The following is a 17,599-nucleotide window of genomic DNA, read 5'->3' as shown; positions in this document are numbered from 1 at the left end:
ACCATCCAACCAGCAAGCGCTACCCAGGTGCTGAACCAAAATGGGCCGGCTTCTAAGCTTACATTCTTGCTTTTTAAAACAAAAATACAAAGAGAATGACGAAAAATTGAAAATAGGAGTAAATTAGAAAGTTGCTTAAAACTGCCTGCTCTATCTGAATCATGAAAGCTTATTTTTGACTAGACTATCCCTTTACACTACTGCTTTGTCTGATTTTAGCTGTTTAAAGAAACTGATCCAGTACTGAGGTATTCTGTCCTGTAACCAAATTTTCTAATTTTGTTAGGAATAATAGCTATACCATAGCTTTTATATTAGTGGCTGATTTTCAGAGCTTTTTGTATGCATTAATATGCCGTTTTTATTATCAGCTATTTGTAGAGCGCCAACAGATTCTGCAGCGCTAATATTGTTGATACCTACATGTAATATGCAATACTTTTGCAGTACTCAAAACATCATCCAGTTTCCCAAAAAAATTTTTTCAATAAATAATTTTTTTACGAATGTTTTTTTGTCTCCACCACTACTTTGTAATAAAAACAATTATTTTTGTTAATAACATCACAAATGCTGAGTGTTTCCATTAAAGGATCTTTCTGGTCTTTCAGGATTGGCCATTTGATGATGGAGCTCCACCCCCAACACAGATTGTTGATGATTGGTTGAACCTTTTGAAAACCAAATTCCGTGAGGAGGCAGGATGCTGTATTGCTGTGCACTGTGTTGCTGGCTTGGGACGGTAAAATATTACCATTTACACTTTGGCTCTGTAATAGGACTAGAAATGGCAAACTACCTTTTTTTTTTTTTTTTGTTAATCATGAATGACCACATTTCACAAATACTTCAACATTTTCAAATAGACTGAAACCAATAGATTTTATGAATATTTTGTTATTTTTAAACTAAGGATAAATTATAAAGTGCTGGTGAAGAAAGAGCATGTTTAACTGTGAAGCTGCTGCTTATTAAATGGATATGAAACCCAAACATTTTCTTTTGTGATTTAGACAGAGTATCCAGTTTGTTTATATAAAAAAATAAAAGAAAAGTTTAAGATTTACAGCTATCTAATTTGGTTTGTTCCCATGATCATCTTTGTTGAGGGGATACCTAGGTTGGTGTCAGCAGCACTACATGGCTTGAAATTGTGCTGCCATCTAGTGCTCGACACATGCACTCTCCTGAGCTTATGTCCCTGCTTTCTCTTGTAGATACCAAGAGAACAAATACATTTTCATAATATAAGTGAATTAGAACAAGTAATCTTAAACTTTCTATCTGAATCCTGAAAGAGAAAATGTTTGAGTTTCATATCCCTTTAAACATTTTTAAACACCCCTTGTCTGAATGTGGTGTGTGTGTGTGTGTGTGTGTATATATATATATATATATATATGTATGTGTGTGTGTGTGTATATATATGTATATGTGTGTGTGTATATATATATATATATATATATATATATATATATATATATATATATATATATATATATGTGTGTATATATATATACATACATACATACATACATACATACATACATACATACAGGGAGTGCAGAATTATTAGGCAAATTAGTATTTTGACCACATCATCCTCTTTATGCATGTTGTCTTACTCCAAGCTGTATAGGCTCGAAAGCCTACTACCAATTAAGCATATTAGGTGATGTGCATCTCTGTAATGAGAAGGGGTGTGGTCTAATGACATCAACACCCTATATCAGGTGTGCATAATTATTAGGCAACTTCCTTTCCTTTGGCAAAATGGGTCAAAAGAAGGACTTGACAGGCTCAGAAAAGTCAAAAATAGTGAGATATCTTGCAGAGGGATGCAGCACTCTTAAAATTGCAAAGCTTCTGAAGCGTGATCATCGAACAATCAAGAGTTTCATTCAAAATAGTCAACAGGGTCGCAAGAAGCGTGTGGAAAAACCAAGGCGCAAAATAACTGCCCATGAACTGAGAAAAGTCAAGCGTGCAGCTGCCAAGATGCCACTTGCCACCAGTTTGGCCATATTTCAGAGCTGCAACATCACTGGAGTGCCCAAAAGCACAAGGTGTGCAATACTTAGAGACATGGCCAAGGTAAGAAAGGCTGAAAGACGACCACCACTGAACAAGACACACAAGCTGAAACGTCAAGACTGGGCCAAGAAATATCTCAAGACTGATTTTTCTAAGGTTTTGTGGACTGATGAAATGAGAGTGAGTCTTGATGGGCCAGATGGATGGGCCCGTGGCTGGATTGGTAAAGGGCAGAGAGCTCCAGTCCGACTCAGACGCCAGCAAGGTGGAGGTGGAGTACTGGTTTGGGCTGGTATCATCAAAGATGAGCTTGTGGGGCCTTTTCGGGTTGAGGATGGAGTCAAGCTCAACTCCCAGTCCTACTGCCAGTTTCTGGAAGACACCTTCTTCAAGCAGTGGTACAGGAAGAAGTCTGCATCATTCAAGAAAAACATGATTTTCATGCAGGACAATGCTCCATCACACGCGTCCAAGTACTCCACAGCGTGGCTGGCAAGAAAGGGTATAAAAGAAGAAAATCTAATGACATGGCCTCCTTGTTCACCTGATCTGAACCCCATTGAGAACCTGTGTTCCATCATCAAATGTGAGATTTACAAGGAGGGTAAACAGTACACCTCTCTGAACAGTGTCTGGGAGGCTGTGGTTGCTGCTGCACGCAATGTTGATGATGAACAGATCGAAACACTGACAGAATCCATGGATGGCAGGCTTTTGAGTGTCCTTGCAAAGAAAGGTGGCTATTTTGGTCACTGATTTGTTTTTGTTTTGTTTTTGAATGTCAGAAATGTATATTTGTGAATGTTGAGATGTTATATTGGTTTCACTGGTAAAAATAATTGAAATGGGTATATATTTGTTTTTTGTTAAGTTGCCTTATAATTATGCACAGTAATAGTCACCTGCACACACAGATATCCCCCTAAAATAGCTATAACTAAAAACAAACTAAAAACTACTTCCAAAACTATTCAGCTTTGATATTAATGAGTTTTTTGGGTTCATTGAGAACATGGTTGTTGTTGTTCAATAATAAAATTAATCCTCAAAAATACAACTTGCCTAATAATTCTGCACTCCATGTGTATATATATGTGTGTATATGTATATATATATATATATATATATATATATATATATATATATATATATATATATATATATATATGTATGTATATATAATATATATATGTATATATATATATATATATATATAATCTCTCTATCTATATCTCTCTCTATCTATCTATATCTCTCTCTATCTATCTATATCTCTCTCTATCTATCTATATCTCTCTCTATCTATCTATATCTCTCTATCTATATCTCTCTATCTATCTATATCTCTCTATCTATCTATCTATCTATATCTCTCTCTATCTATCTATATCTCCTTTTATTAATAATTCTTAATTATGCATAGTAATCTTTGCAACATCTCTATTTTGCCCCCTTTTTCTGTAATTTAAGTGACAGTAATTTCACTATAATGACCGAACTATTTCCTAAAGCTTTTATTACAAATGTATAGCTTGTGTACTCTTATTTCTTTACTGAACAATGTTTTAAGACAGAATACATCACTTTATTTGCAACTATACCTGTCCCTGGCTGCCTACGGATGCACCATACGCCCTATGTTTTTGGTCTTCAGCATGCTCCCACACTGCTGCTTTTGAGGGCTCTGAACTAACAATGCGCAAGTGCAGCTATCAGACATGCAGTCGGCATTAACTGTTTACTGTTGGGATCTCTGCTGCACATGTTCTCATTCTTTCATACCCCTAGTCCAAGCGCGCATTTGAGGGTGGCTATCGGATTTAGTAAGTCAAAGTTAGTACAAAAATCACACTATTTTCAATAAAACTTTACGTTTGGGCTATGGGTATGACAGATGAGCAAACGTGCAGCAGAGACTGCGAAAGTGAATCAACAATTTTGCTTATATATTCACTTGAGTTTTGGATAGAAAATTTCTTCAAGACGCATTTCTAATATAATTGTATTTGTACATATGCTTTTAGAAGCGTTGACTGTTTCAGGGCAAATTATTTATTGCCTTTGCAATATTGATATATCTATATACCCCCATAGACGGTAAACTCATTTACTGAAACACTGATAGGTTTTACAAAAAAAGATTTTTGATAATGCTAAAATGATGCTATTGAATACTGAATTGGACTTATGTGCATTTCAGTTTGGACTATTCTGTGATTTCAATGCCAAAGATTGCTTTCAATGAAACTTGAAAGTAGGAAAATTAATTGGTCAGGAGATGCTCACTTTCCTAGTTGTCTATGCATTGTAATGGTAGAGTGGGGTTGTTGGCTTTTTCACTTACCCCCTTTTCATGTAATTTAGCACTGTCAATTGGGAAATTTCTAGTTCTCAGACTTCTTGAGGCTAACACTGTTACACATGTCCCTAAGTGGCTTTATTAGGTAACCGCATTGCAATGCATTTTATACTAACTTTATGACTGGTTAACCTTCTTGTCTGAGGATTAAAGCTCATATTGGCTCCTCCAAATAAGGCAAATGGTGGGTAGATTTTGGCTATTATAACAAATTGTTGTAAGAAATATGTAAAGTTTGTTTTAGAAAGGTAAGACTTGACTGATGTGTTCTACAGCAAGGCAAGAGAAATGTCTTGTAATTAAGTCGATGAGACCTGCAGATATATGCTTAGACATTAGTTGTGAGAGCTTCAGTGAACTGCCCTGTCCCCTCCCACTTTAGTTGATTCCTGTATGCATTGGTACGGTAGTGAAGCAGCCTAGGGTCTGCCTTTTGCTTGAAAATTGCATTTTTATTCTATACAATCTGACCACAACTTTTTTTAAAAAAAAAAAAACAACAATTATGATAAAGCCTGAGTTTTGCTTTTTGGAAATTCCTAACTTAAAATGAATCCACTCTCCCATTGGGAGCTCAGCATGATATCTGACATCACACAACATTTCTGATATAATTTTTAAAAAGGTCTGTCTGAGCTTTCAAGGAAGAAGTGGGGGCAGCTTACAAATGTCCTTTTTAAATGTTTGTTAGAATATAATTTTCTTTAATAAAAATAATTATGTATAGATAGTGAAAAATAGTATTCTTGAATAGTGATTAACCTCTTGTCTGACAGTACCAAAGAGCAGTGCTAGATAAACCATGACAATACAAATATCTAGGATCCTAATACATAAAAAATGGAACCTGTCAGTTGTTAATGTCCTTTTGGTTCAGCAATGCAAAATTCTGTAGCGCTCGGTACTGCGAGAGGGGTATATGACAAGGGTTTGCGATAAGATACATAAATATAACAGACTATACAAATCTAGTACAGGAGGAAGAGCTTATGTCTTGTGCATTGGCATAGCCACTTTTCACTCCTATACAGCTGGTCACTTCAGTTTAGAATTTAGGTCATGAGATCTTGTTAGTTTATTAGCTGTGCATTGTGAATAGCTCTCACAGAGAGGATGGCATTATTCTGTGTTGCTTTTAATCCAATTAGTAATGCTGCTCTGGTGTCTGCTGCTGTAGTCGGAGACTTGCAGACTGAGTCCATCAAATGTTCACTTGAATGAATTCTGGTTTTTTTGCAGGGCCCCTGTACTAGTCGCTCTGGCACTGATTGAATGTGGGATGAAGTATGAGGATGCTGTGCAGTTTATCAGGCAGTAAGTGAGCTCATTAACCCCCCCGTCTCTCTCCCGAGACCTCTTGGTAAACAAGGCTTTGCACAAGCCACTTGTTTAAACAATGTTTTCTTATCACTGAAACAAAGAATAAAAATGGTTGGATTTGTTTAAGAGGAAAACTATACAAAGCTGAATTTTACTAGTTTGTTGCTTTCCTACTTCAGTCATCTTTAGTATTAGTGTAAATATTACTGTAAGATATTAGATTTAGTACAAATGGTGATCTAGTATCTGAAGTGTCTGTGGGTGAGAACTTAGGCTCTAGTGATCATCAGTCTGTATGGTTTAATATTCAGGCAAAGGTATTGTGCAACCATAGTAAAACAAGTTTTACATTTTAAAAAGGCTGTTGGGCAAATACCTAAATTCTATAAAAGGGATGCCACAGATTACAGGAGCGCAAGAACAGTGGGAATATTTTAAACACCATTAGGCTTCGTTGTAAAAGAAAACCAGTATGGTTTTCAAGAAAATTTGCACATGGAGTTAAGACGAGACAGTCTATAAAAAATTAAAGTACACTGACTCAGAAGATAGGGAAGAATGGAGAACCCAACAAAAAAATGACAAAGCAGTTAATCAGAAAGGCTAAAGCTGATGCAGAAGAGAGAATAGCCCAATCAGTAAAAAAAGACAAATCTTTCTTTAGATATCAGTGAAAAGAGAAAATCTAGGGGACGGATAGTAAGACTAAAGACTGAGAATGATATAGTAGTGGAAGGCAATTAAATAGCAAACTGTCTTAATGATTACTTTTGTTCAGTCTTTACAACAGATTGTAAATATGGTGGAATTATTTTAAGGGATGTTACTTTAAATGTGGGAAGGGGGAAGTACTTCTATTTCTTTCATGTAATTGGCAAGAGTCTATGAGCTAGTGACATATGGGATATACAATCCTACCAGGAGGGGCAAAGTTTCCAAAACCTCAAAATGCCTATAAATACACCCCTCACCACACCCACAATTCAGTTTTACAAACTTTGCCTCCTATGGAGGTGGTGAAGTAAGTTTGTGCTAAGATTTCTACGTTGATATGCGCTTTTCAGCATTGTTGAAGCCCGATTCCTCTCAGAGTACAGCGAATGTCAGAGGGATGTGAAGGGAGTATCACCTATTGAATACGATGATTTCTCTAACGGGGGTCTTTCTCTTGTAAGGTGTATCCAGTCCACGGATCATCCATTACTTGTGGGGTATTCTCCTTCCCAACAGGAAGTTGCAAGAGGATCACCCACAGCAGAGCTTCTATATAGCTCCTCCCCTAACTGCCATATCCAGTCATTCTTGCAACTCTCGACATGCATGGAGGTAGTAAGAGAGAAGTGGTGTAACGTAGTTGTTTTTTTCTTCAATCAAAAGTTTGTTATTTTTAAATGGTACCGGAGTTGTACTATTTTGTCCCAGGCAGAAAATAGAAGAAGAATCTGCCTGTGATTTCTATGATCTTAGCAGGTTGTAACTAAGATCCATTGCTGTTCTCACACATAACTGAAGAGAGGTGACTTCAGCTGGGGAATGGCGTGCAGGTTATCCTGCTATGAGGTATGTGCAGTTAAAAAAATTTTTCTAGAGATGTAAATGCTAGAAAATGCTGCTGATACCAGATTTATGTAAGGTAAGCCTGAATACAGTGATTTAATAGCGACTGGTATCATGCTTACTTTCAGAGGTAATACTCTTATGGATTTACTATATAAAACGTTTGCTGGCATGTTTAAACGTTTTTATATATGCTTTGGTGATAAAACTTTATTGGGGCCTAGTTTTTTTCCACATGGCTGGCTTAAATTTGCCTAGAAACAGTTTCCTGAGGCTTTCCACTGTTTTAATATGAGTGGGAGGGGCCTAATTTAGCGCTTTATTGCGCAGTAACTTTTACAGACTGAGACATCCAGCTTCCTCCAGGAGTCCCCTGAATGCTATAGGACCTCTCTAAAGGGCTCTTAGGCTTTCCAAAGTCGTTTGTTGGGGAAGGTAGGCCCACAGCAGGGCTGTGGCAGTTTGTTGTGACTGTTAAAATAGTCTATCGTTTTCTCTTGCAAGGTGTATCCAGTTCACGGATTCATACTTACTTACTTGTGGGATATTCTCATTCCCTACAGGAAGTGGCAAAGAGAGCACACAGCAAAGCTGTCCATATAGCTCCGCCCCCCGGTCATTCTCTTTGCCGCTCTAACAAGTAGCATCTCCACGGGAGGGTAAAGTGAATGTGGTGTTAGATTTGTAGTTTTTATATCTTCAATCAAAAGTTTGTTATTTTTAAGTAGTACCGGTTTGTGCTATTTACTCTCTGGCAGAAATATGATGAAGAATTCTGCTGAGAGGAAAATGATTTTAGCATGTTGTAACTAAAATCCATTGCTGTTCCCACACAGGACTGAGGAGTACCAGAAAACTTCAGTTGGGGGAACAGTTTGCAGGCTTAACTGCTTTGAGGTATGTTTCAGTCATCTTTTTTCTAGTCAAGACAAGATAATGCTAGAAGACTGACAAGATTCCCCATGTGGGAAGGGTAAGCCATGTTCTGAAACTTAGTATAGAACTAGCGGCTTATTTAAGTGGGCTCAATAGACTGGTTATCACTTTAACAGGGCAATCGATTATTTTGTTTAGAAAAATACTCTTTATTGACACTTTTAAGCACTTTTGATGTGTTTATTGGGGTTTTATTCCACATGGCATTATTTTTAGTCACCTAAATTGGGTTCTGAAGGCCCCACAGCTCTGGAGTGGGAGGGGCCTAATTTTGCGCCTCAGTTGCGCAGTTTATTCTGACAAGACTTCCCTGCATGCTGCTTCACATGGGTCCAGAGACTGGTTGAGGACTTCAGGAGACTTGTTTTTCTCAAATTCATTCCTTAAGGGAAGGTAGGGCCACAGCAGGCTGCTGTGGCAAGGTGCTGTAGTTTATTAACCGGTTGTTTGCTTGAGGCGGCTCCGGTTGGGGCATTAAAGGGTTAATCAGGCTGAAACTTGCTGTGCAATCATATCTAAGCATTAGGCACATACTGTAAAAATTTCAAGAGATTTGGTTCATTTTTCACCGTTTTGTAAAATTGTGTGCGCTTTTATTATCTTAAATGCACAGTACCATTTATTGCATTGTATTTTTTATTACATAAAGTGTTTTTCCAAGCCTGCTTGTGTATAATACCAATCTGTTAAACATGTCTGACACTAAGGAAAAGCCTTGTTCTATGTGTTCAGAAGCCATGGTGGAACCCCCACTCAAAATGTGTCCCAAGTGCACTGTGTCTATACACTTTAAAGATCATATTGTGTCACTTAAAAATATAGCCCTAGATGATTCTTTGACTGAAGGTAATGAGGATAGTCTGCGGTCCTCTCCCCATGTCTCATCACCAGTTACGCCCGCTCAAGCGATATCTAGTACCTCTAGTGCATTAGCACCTATTACATTGCAACAACTGGCGGCAGTCATGGATAATTCCCTTGCGGCCTTTCTATCCAAACTGACAGTTTTCCCTAAAAAGCGCGATAGCTCTGTTTTGAGAACAGATAAGGAGCAGTCGGAAGCTTTGGGAGGCTTATCTGATGTACCCTCACAACACTCTGAAGTAGGGGCGAGGGATGTTATGTCTGAGGGAGAAATTTCTGATTCAGGAAAAGTTTCTCAGCGGGCAGAATCAGATTCAGATTCACTAGCATTTAATTTTAAATTGAAACACCTCCGCGTACTGCTTAGGGAGGTCTTATCAACTCTGGATGATTGTGACCCTATGGTGGTCCCAGAGAAATTGTGTAAAATGGACAAATATCTAGAAGTCCCTGTATACACTGATGCGTTTCTGATCCCTAAGAGGGTGGCGGATATTGTTGCTAGGGAGTGGGAAAGACCAGGTGTACCTTTTTGTTCCCCCACCTATCTTTAAGAAAATGTTCTCCATAACTGATCCCAGGCGGGACGCGTGGCAGATGGTCCCTAAGGTAGAGGGGGCAGTTTCAACACTAGCCAAGCGCACAACCATACCAATTGAAGACAGTTGTGCTTTCAAAGATCCTATGGATAAAAAATTAGGTTTACTAAAGAAAATATTTGTTCAACAAGGTTTCCTTCTCCAGCCTATTGCCTGCATTATTCCTGTAACTACTGCAGCTGCATTCTGGTTTGAGGCGCTGGAGGAGTCGCTCCAGGCGGAGACCTCATATGACTAAATTATGGATAGAATTAAGGCTCTAAAGCTGGCTAATTCTTTTATCACTGATGCCGCTTTGCAATTAGTTAAGTTAGCGGCGAAAAATTCTGGTTTTGCCATCATGGCGCGCAGAGTGCTTTGGCTTAAATCATGGTCGGCCGACGTGTCGTCTAAAACAAAATTACTGAATATTCCTTTCAAGGGAAAGACCCTTTTCGGTCCCGAGTTGAAAGATTTATTTCGGATATCACTGGGGGAAAGGGCCATGCCCTCCCGCAAGATAGGCCTTTTAAGGCTAAAAAAAAGGCTAATTTTCGTTCCTTTCGCAACTTCAGGAGCGGTCCTGCTTCAGCCTCTGCTACCGCAAAGCAAGAGGGTAACACTTCACAGCCCAAGGCAACTTGTAAGCCTTTGCAGGGCTGGAACAAGGGTAAACAGGCCAAGAAGCCTGCAGCTGCTACTAAGACAGCATGAAGGGGTAGCCCCCAATCAGGGACCGGATCTGGTAGGTGGCAGACTCTCTCTCTTTGCTCAGGCTTGGGCAAGAGATGTTCCTGATCCCTGGACATTAGAGATAGTTGCTCAGGGATATCTTCTAGAATTCAAGGACTCTCCTCCAAGGGGAAAGTTCCACATTTCTCGTCTGTCTACAGACCAGACAAAGAAAGAGGCGTTCTTACGCTGTGTTGAAGATCTACTCAAGATGGGAGTGATATATCCAGTTCCAATTACAGAACAAGGACTGGGTTTTTACTCAAACCTGTTTGTGGTTCCCAAAAAGGAAGGAACTTTCAGACCAATCCTGGATCTAAAAATTCTAAACAAATTTCTCAGAGTTCCATCTTTCAAGATGGAGACCATTCGGACAATCTTACCGATGATCCAGGAAGGTCAATATATGACTACCGTGGATCTAAAGGATGCGTACCTTCATATTCCTATCCACAAAGATCACCATCAGTTCCTAAGGTTTGCTTTTCTGGACAAGCATTACCAGTTTGTGGCCCTTCCCTTCGGGTTGGCCACCGCTCCCAGAATTTTCACAAAGGTGCTAGGGTCCCTTCTAGCGGTACTAAGACCGCGGGGCATTGCAGTAGCACCCTATCTGGACAACCTCTTAATACAGGTGTTGTCTTTTCCCAGAGCCAAGGCTCATACGGATATTGTTCTGGCCTTTCTAAGGTCTCACAGGTGGAAGGTTAACACCGAAAAAAGTTCTCTGTCCCCGCTCACAAGGGTTCCCTTCCTGGGAACATTAATAGACTCGGTAGAAATTAGAAAACCTGTCACCAGGAAAATTTACCATAAGATATGGCGGAAATATCTTTGTTGGTGTGAATCCAAGGGTTACTTGTGGAGTAAGATTAGGATTCCAAGGATATTGTCTTTTCTCCAAGAAGGATTGGAGAAAGGTTTATCAGCTAGTTCCTTAAAGGGGCAGATATCCGCTCTGTCTATCCTTTTACACAAGCGTCTGGCAGAAGTACCAGATGTTCAAGCGTTTGCACAGGCGTTAGTCAGAATCAAGCCTGTCTATAAACCTGTGGCTCCTCCATGGAGTCTAAATTTAGTTCTTTGTTCTTCAAGGGGTTCCGTTTGAACCTTTACATTCCATAGATATTGTTATTATCTTGGAAAGTTTTTTGTTTTTGGTAGCTATATCTTCTGCTCGAAGAGTTTCAGAATTGTCTGCTTTGCAGTGTAATTCACCCTATCTGGTGTTCCATGCAGATAAGGTAGTATTGCGCACCAAACCTGGTTTTCTTCCTAAAGTTGTTTCTAATAAGAACATTAACCAGGAAATCATTGTTCCTTCTCTGTGTCCTAATCCATCTTCTAAGAAGGAACGGCTTTTACACAATCTTGATGTGGTTCGTGCTTTGAAATTCTATTTACAAGCAAATAAGGATTTCAGACAAACATCATCTTTGTTTGTTGTCTATTCTGGTAAGAGGAGAGGTCAAAAAGCGACGGCTACCTCTCTTTCCTTCTGGTTGAAAAGCATCATCCGATTGGCTTATGAGACTGCTGGGCAGCAGCCTCCTGAACGAATTACAGCTCATTCCACTAGAGCTGTGGCTTCCACTTGGGCCTTCAAGAATGAGGCTTCTGTTGAGCAGATTTGTAAGGCAGTGACTTGGTCTTCACTGCATACTTTTGCCGAATTTTACAAATTCAATACTTTTGCTTCTTCAGAGTCTATTTTTGGGGGAGAGGTTTTGCAAGCAGTGATGCCTTCCGTTTAGGTTACCTGTCTTGTTCCCTCCCTTCATCCGTGCCCTAAAGCTTTGGTATTGGTATCCCACAAGTAACGATGAATCCGTGGACTGGATACACCTTGCAAGAGAAAACAGAATTTATGCTTACCTGATAAATTACTTTCTCTTGCGGTGTATCCAGTCCACGGCCCGCCCTGGCAATTAAGTCAGGTTAAAATTTCTTGTTTAAACTACAGTCACCACTGCACCCTATGGTTTCTCCTTTTTCTCCTAACCGTCGGTCGAATGACTGGGGGCGGAGCCAGAGGGGGAGCTATATGGACAGCTTTGCTGTGTGCTCTCTTTGCCACTTCTTGTAGGGAATGAGAATATCCCACAAGTAAGGATGAATCCGTGGACTGGATACACCGCAAGAGAAAGTAATTTATCAGGTAAGCATAAATTCTGTTTTTTAAATCGTTTTGTAAGAGTTCCAACTTTCAAGATGGTGATTATAGGGACTTTTCTGCCTTTCTGTTTAGCAAGGTCACTTCATGTCCACAATAGACTTACAGGATGCTGATTTTCACATTCTAATTTGTTCAGACCATTATTGTTTTCTGAGATTCTCTTTTCTAGATAAGCATTACAAATTTGTTGCTAGTCCTTTGGGGCTAGCGACAGCTCAGATTCTTTTCAAAGATTTTTGGCGCCCTTCTATCTAATCAGAGAACAGGGTATTGCAGTGTTTCCTTATTTGGATGATATTTTAGTACTAGCTTTAATCTTTTCATTTAACAGAATCTCACTTGAAACTAGTGTGGTTTCTTCAAGACATGGTTGGAGGATCAATTTACAATAGTTTCTTGATCCCTTAGACGGGTCACCTTTTTAGGATTTCCTTCAATGGTTATGTGCATGGAAGTTTTAGGTCTCATGACTGCAGCATCAGGTGCGATCCTCTTTGCTCGTTTTTCATTTGAGGCCTCTATAGCTTTGCATGTTGCACCAAAGGTGCAGGGATTATTTTCAGATATCACAACTGATATACTTGAATCCCAACACTCTCTTTTTCTCTCTGATTTGGTGGTTGGACTATCACTTTATTGTTCAGGGGGCCTCATTTGTTCGTCCTACCTGGACTGTATTCTCAACAGATGCAAGTTTTTCAGGTGGGGGAGCAGTCTGAGAGTCTCTGACAGCACTAGGGGTTTGGAAACCTCAGGAGGCGAGGTTGCCAATCAATATTTTAGAACTCCATGCTATTTTCAGGGCTCTTCAGGCGTGGCCTCTATTGAAGAGAAATTTTAACATTTTGTTTTCAAACAGACTATCACAACATTGGCATATGCCAATCATCAAGGAGGGACTCTCAGTCCTTCAGTTATGGAAGAAGTATCTGATATTTTCTTGGACGGAATCCAAATCTTGTCTAATTTCTGCGATTCATATCCCAGGTGTAGACAATTGGGAAGGGATTATATCAGCCATCAGACTTTATATCCGGGGAGTGGTGGATGCTCTAGCAGTTCCTTGGATTTTACCAACCTGCTTACATTTTTCGCCTCTGGTTCTTCTTCCAAGGGTGATCTTTAAGATCATAATGGAACAATCTTATGTGTTTCTGATAGCAGGATGTCCAGTTGCCAGCCTTGGTCACTTCCTTTAAGGCCAGACCTTCTGTTTTAGGGGCCGTTTTTTCCATCAGGATCTCTAAATTTGAAGGCATGGAAATTGAACGCTTAGTGCTTAGTCATAGAGGTTTCTCTGACTGTTATTAGCACAATGATACAGGCTCGTAAGTCTGTTTCAAGGAAAATTCATCATCGGGTTTGGAAAACCTATATTTTATGGTGTTCAACTCATGGTTATTCTTTTAGAATTCCTAGGATTTATTCAGGATGGTTTGGATAAGGGTTTATCTGCAAATACTTTGAAACGACAAATTTCTGCTCTTTCTGTTTTATTTCGTAGAAAGATTGCTGAACTTCCTGACATTCACTCTTTTGTTCAGGCTTTGATTCGTATCAAACCTGTTTTTAAATCTATTTCTCCTCCTTGGAGTCTCAATTTGGTTTTGAAAACTTTACAGGCTCCTCATTTTGAGCCTATGCATTCTCTGGACATTAAATTGCTTTCTTGGGAAGTATTTCTTTTGGCTATCTCTTCTGCTAGAAGAGTTGCCGAATTGTCTGCTCTCTTGTGAGTCTCTATCTGATTTTTCCATCAAGATAAACCTGTTTTTTTGTGGACTTCATTTAAATTTTTACCTAAAGTTGTGAATTCTAACATCAATAGGGAAATTGTTGTTCCTTCCTTGTGTCCTAATCCTAAGAATACTCTTGAAAGGTCTTTACATTCTTTGGATGTGGTAAGAGCTTTGAAATATTATGTTGCGGCTACTAAAGATTTCAGAAAGCCTTTTGGTAGAAGGGTTCTTCAGGCAGTTGTTTTATTCTGATGCCTTTTTGGTTTTTTTTTAAGAAAACGTAATTATTTTTTGGGGTTTAATTTCTCAGCGGCAATAGCTGTTTTTATTTTATCCCTCCCTCTCTAGTGACTTGTGGACTTCAACATCTTGGGTATTATATCCCATATATCAGTAGCTCATGGACTCTTGCCACTTACATGAAAGAAAACATAATTTATGTAAGAACTTACCTGATAAATTCATTTCTTTCATAGTGGCACATTATTTTTTCCAGTTCCTTTTTTTTTTTTTTTTTTTTTTTACACCTCACTTCTTGGCTAAACGTTAAACTAAGGTACGAGTGTGGTGAGGGGTGTATTTATAGGCATTTTGAGGTTTGGAAAACCCTCCTGGTAGGAATTTATATCCCATATGTCACTAGCTCATGGACTCTTGCCACTATGAAAGAAATTAATTTATCAGGTAAGTTCTTACATAAATTATGTTTTTCTAACTATTTTTCTTTTCTTTCTAAAGGAAACGGAGAGGAGCATTTAACTCTAAACAGCTGCTTTACCTTGAAAAGTACAGACCCAAGATGCGCCTGAGATTCAAAGATGCCAATGGCCACTGCTGCATGCAGTAACTTAGAAAATGAAATGGCTTTAATTTGACTCTTGCTACCAGAGGAGGGAATCGAAGATAAGGCAACACCCTGGATCTCAGACAGATTTCTCTCTCCTGCTCCTGTACCACCAGAAAGTAAACGTCTATCAACTCCACATCCGGCAAAATAAAATGGAGTTAAAACCTCGTGGTGAAGAATGTTTGTTTATTTTTCAATTCCCCTCCTAATCCACGTTTTTCATTTGTAAAGCTGCACAAACTTACTGAGCTTTGTATAGCTTTCACGTGCAATTTTAACGTGCCCTGATATCATTATTACAAGCGTAAATTCTTGCACCTTTTTGTTCTGCTGGAATATGAAGGACTATAGTAGTCTTTTTAATCTTTGGATGGATCTGCAATGGAGCACATGTGCATATTAATTAATTTTATATGTAGATTAATGCACTGCACTTCTGATGTTGGCTTGTGGGAATCTAGGAATTTGATGAAATGTACAAATATTTCAGATTTATCAGCCTATCACTTCAGTTTTGTTAACATAGATTTATTATGTACAGTAAATATGTGGAAATCCTTGAATTGTGCAATATAGACAACATGCCCCGCTCCTCCATTATGAAGGGGAAATGGTAGAGCAAACCTGGTAATGCAACACAAGTTTTAAATTGGCAGTTATAATTGCATGAAAGCAAATTTGAGTCTTTGCTTTCTCCAAGTACCCTTACTTGTAGAAAACCTTTGTAATTGATTTCCATATGTTCAAGGTTGGCACAAAAATGTTAATCTTAGATCTTAAGCCTCAAGTTTACTCAGCAGCTTTACAAATGTTAAAGGATATAACTGCAGGGTTCTTTATAAATCTATTGTTTCCAACTTTTCAGTAGATTCCAAGTTTCTGCAGTGTGCTATGAATGTGATTTTGTTTTGTAACCTACCTCACAGGGGAGGGCAGTGAGGAAACCTTAAGCAGAAATGGTTACTATATAGCGATTGTTTCATAGTCTGATGGAACCAATAAGTTGAAAAATGCGTATCAAAGTTCTCCTTATGAATTATGGGTAGTTGCTGTGAAGTATTGCATTCTAAAGCAGGTGATTCATTACATAATTCCTGCCTGCTTTTAGAATACTACTACACACAGTAGCCTTTTTGTTTTCTGTTAGTTATTTTTTTTTTAAACAGTTTACAGGCTTCAAGAGTAACCCTTGTATATTAAGGATATCCCTGTTACATCTTGGGTTTAATTGTACATTGCATTAAACTATTTGTACTAATACAGGGTTGTCCTTATCTATAGTGGTAGTCCTTGAAGGCTGAAATATACTCTACTCAAAAATAAGATAAGAAAAAGGTGGGCTTGGATAATTTTTAATTGTATCATGTGTTATTTGACTGTACAAAATACCATGGGTACCACAATGTTTTTGTAGAAGTCTCTGTAAAATAATGCATTACACTTTTTTTTTTTCACATGCGCATTTCCCATGAGGATTTATGAAAGTTGTGCCTAAATATTTTTTTTTCTTTCTTTTAATTGTAACAATATATTTATTATTTTTGGTGAAGAGAACCAATGCTTATGTAAATCTCCCCCTCCCCTACCATGAGCCATCATTTTTGGTTCTTTCTTGTAAATGGAAGAGATGCTGACTGAAGGAGATATGCAGATGATGAAATGTTAAATCAAAATGTGCTAAAAAAAAAAATTCTACCATGAGCTCATGAAAATTAAATAAAATTTTACACCTTCTACTTTGTGTTGGTGTATGTTTTATCCATTGCAGTGATTTTGAGTCAAATTTGAAGAGATGACTAGAGAAAATGTCACTTGGTGTTTATCTTCCAATATTTAAAAAGGGGGAGATTAGTGCGCGCTACAGGATAGTATTGCTAAACACTACTCTAAAGATACAATCTCTATAATGTATCAGAAACAAGTATAAAACACTAGCGAAGCCTAAGCTTCAGGATAGAGTGAGTGCGCTTGTGAGCTAAAAATATACACACCATATAAAAAAAAAATCGAATTTAATAAACGTGAATAAGCATAATATATACAATATATAAACAACCTAACTTAGGGATGTCTCCCTGTGATGTTAAAAACTGAGATAAAAATACTAACTTATATTAAATGAGGCTAAATCCTAAAAAGACTATGCAAACACTTTCCAGACAGCAGTTATAGATGTATGTTATTATAAATTGCTATATCTTTGCAGGACATGCAGCTGCATGTGTGTGGGTCTGGAAGTGGTTGAAAAGGTTCCTAGAAGGCTTCATTTGGTATCGTATACCCCCCTGGGTTTGGTAAAGTCGCAGCAAAGGCTGTAGCTGGGACTGTAGAAAACTGTAAACGGCTCCGGTTTCGTCATTTTAAGGGTTAAAGGTCTGAAATGTGCAATGCTTTGAATGCTTTAAGACACTGTGGTGAAAATTTGGTTAAAATTGAAAAATTCCTTCATAGTTTTTC

The 17,599-nt window shown here is 38.3% G+C and overlaps 1 protein-coding gene across 1 annotated transcript in view; it reads left to right on the top strand.

The window, feature by feature from the left end:
- The window catches only part of PTP4A2 (protein tyrosine phosphatase 4A2), a 76,965-nt gene extending 60,087 nt beyond the window's left edge, over positions 1 to 16,878 (top strand). The window contains exons 4-6 of the mRNA XM_053707237.1: positions 612 to 742; positions 5,633 to 5,707; positions 15,034 to 16,878. Coding sequence (XP_053563212.1) covers positions 612 to 742; positions 5,633 to 5,707; positions 15,034 to 15,142 — 315 coding nt within the window. The 3' untranslated portion in view covers positions 15,143 to 16,878. The remainder of the gene's footprint in view (positions 1 to 611; positions 743 to 5,632; positions 5,708 to 15,033) is intronic.
- The last annotated feature ends 721 nt before the right edge of the window (positions 16,879 to 17,599 follow it).

The sequence above is a fragment of the Bombina bombina genome, chromosome 3, assembly GCF_027579735.1.
Source record: "Bombina bombina isolate aBomBom1 chromosome 3, aBomBom1.pri, whole genome shotgun sequence".
NCBI lineage: Eukaryota > Metazoa > Chordata > Amphibia > Anura > Bombinatoridae > Bombina > Bombina bombina.
The sequence above is the reverse complement of the archived record's forward strand: the minus strand, read 5'-3'. Positions and strand labels throughout refer to the sequence as shown.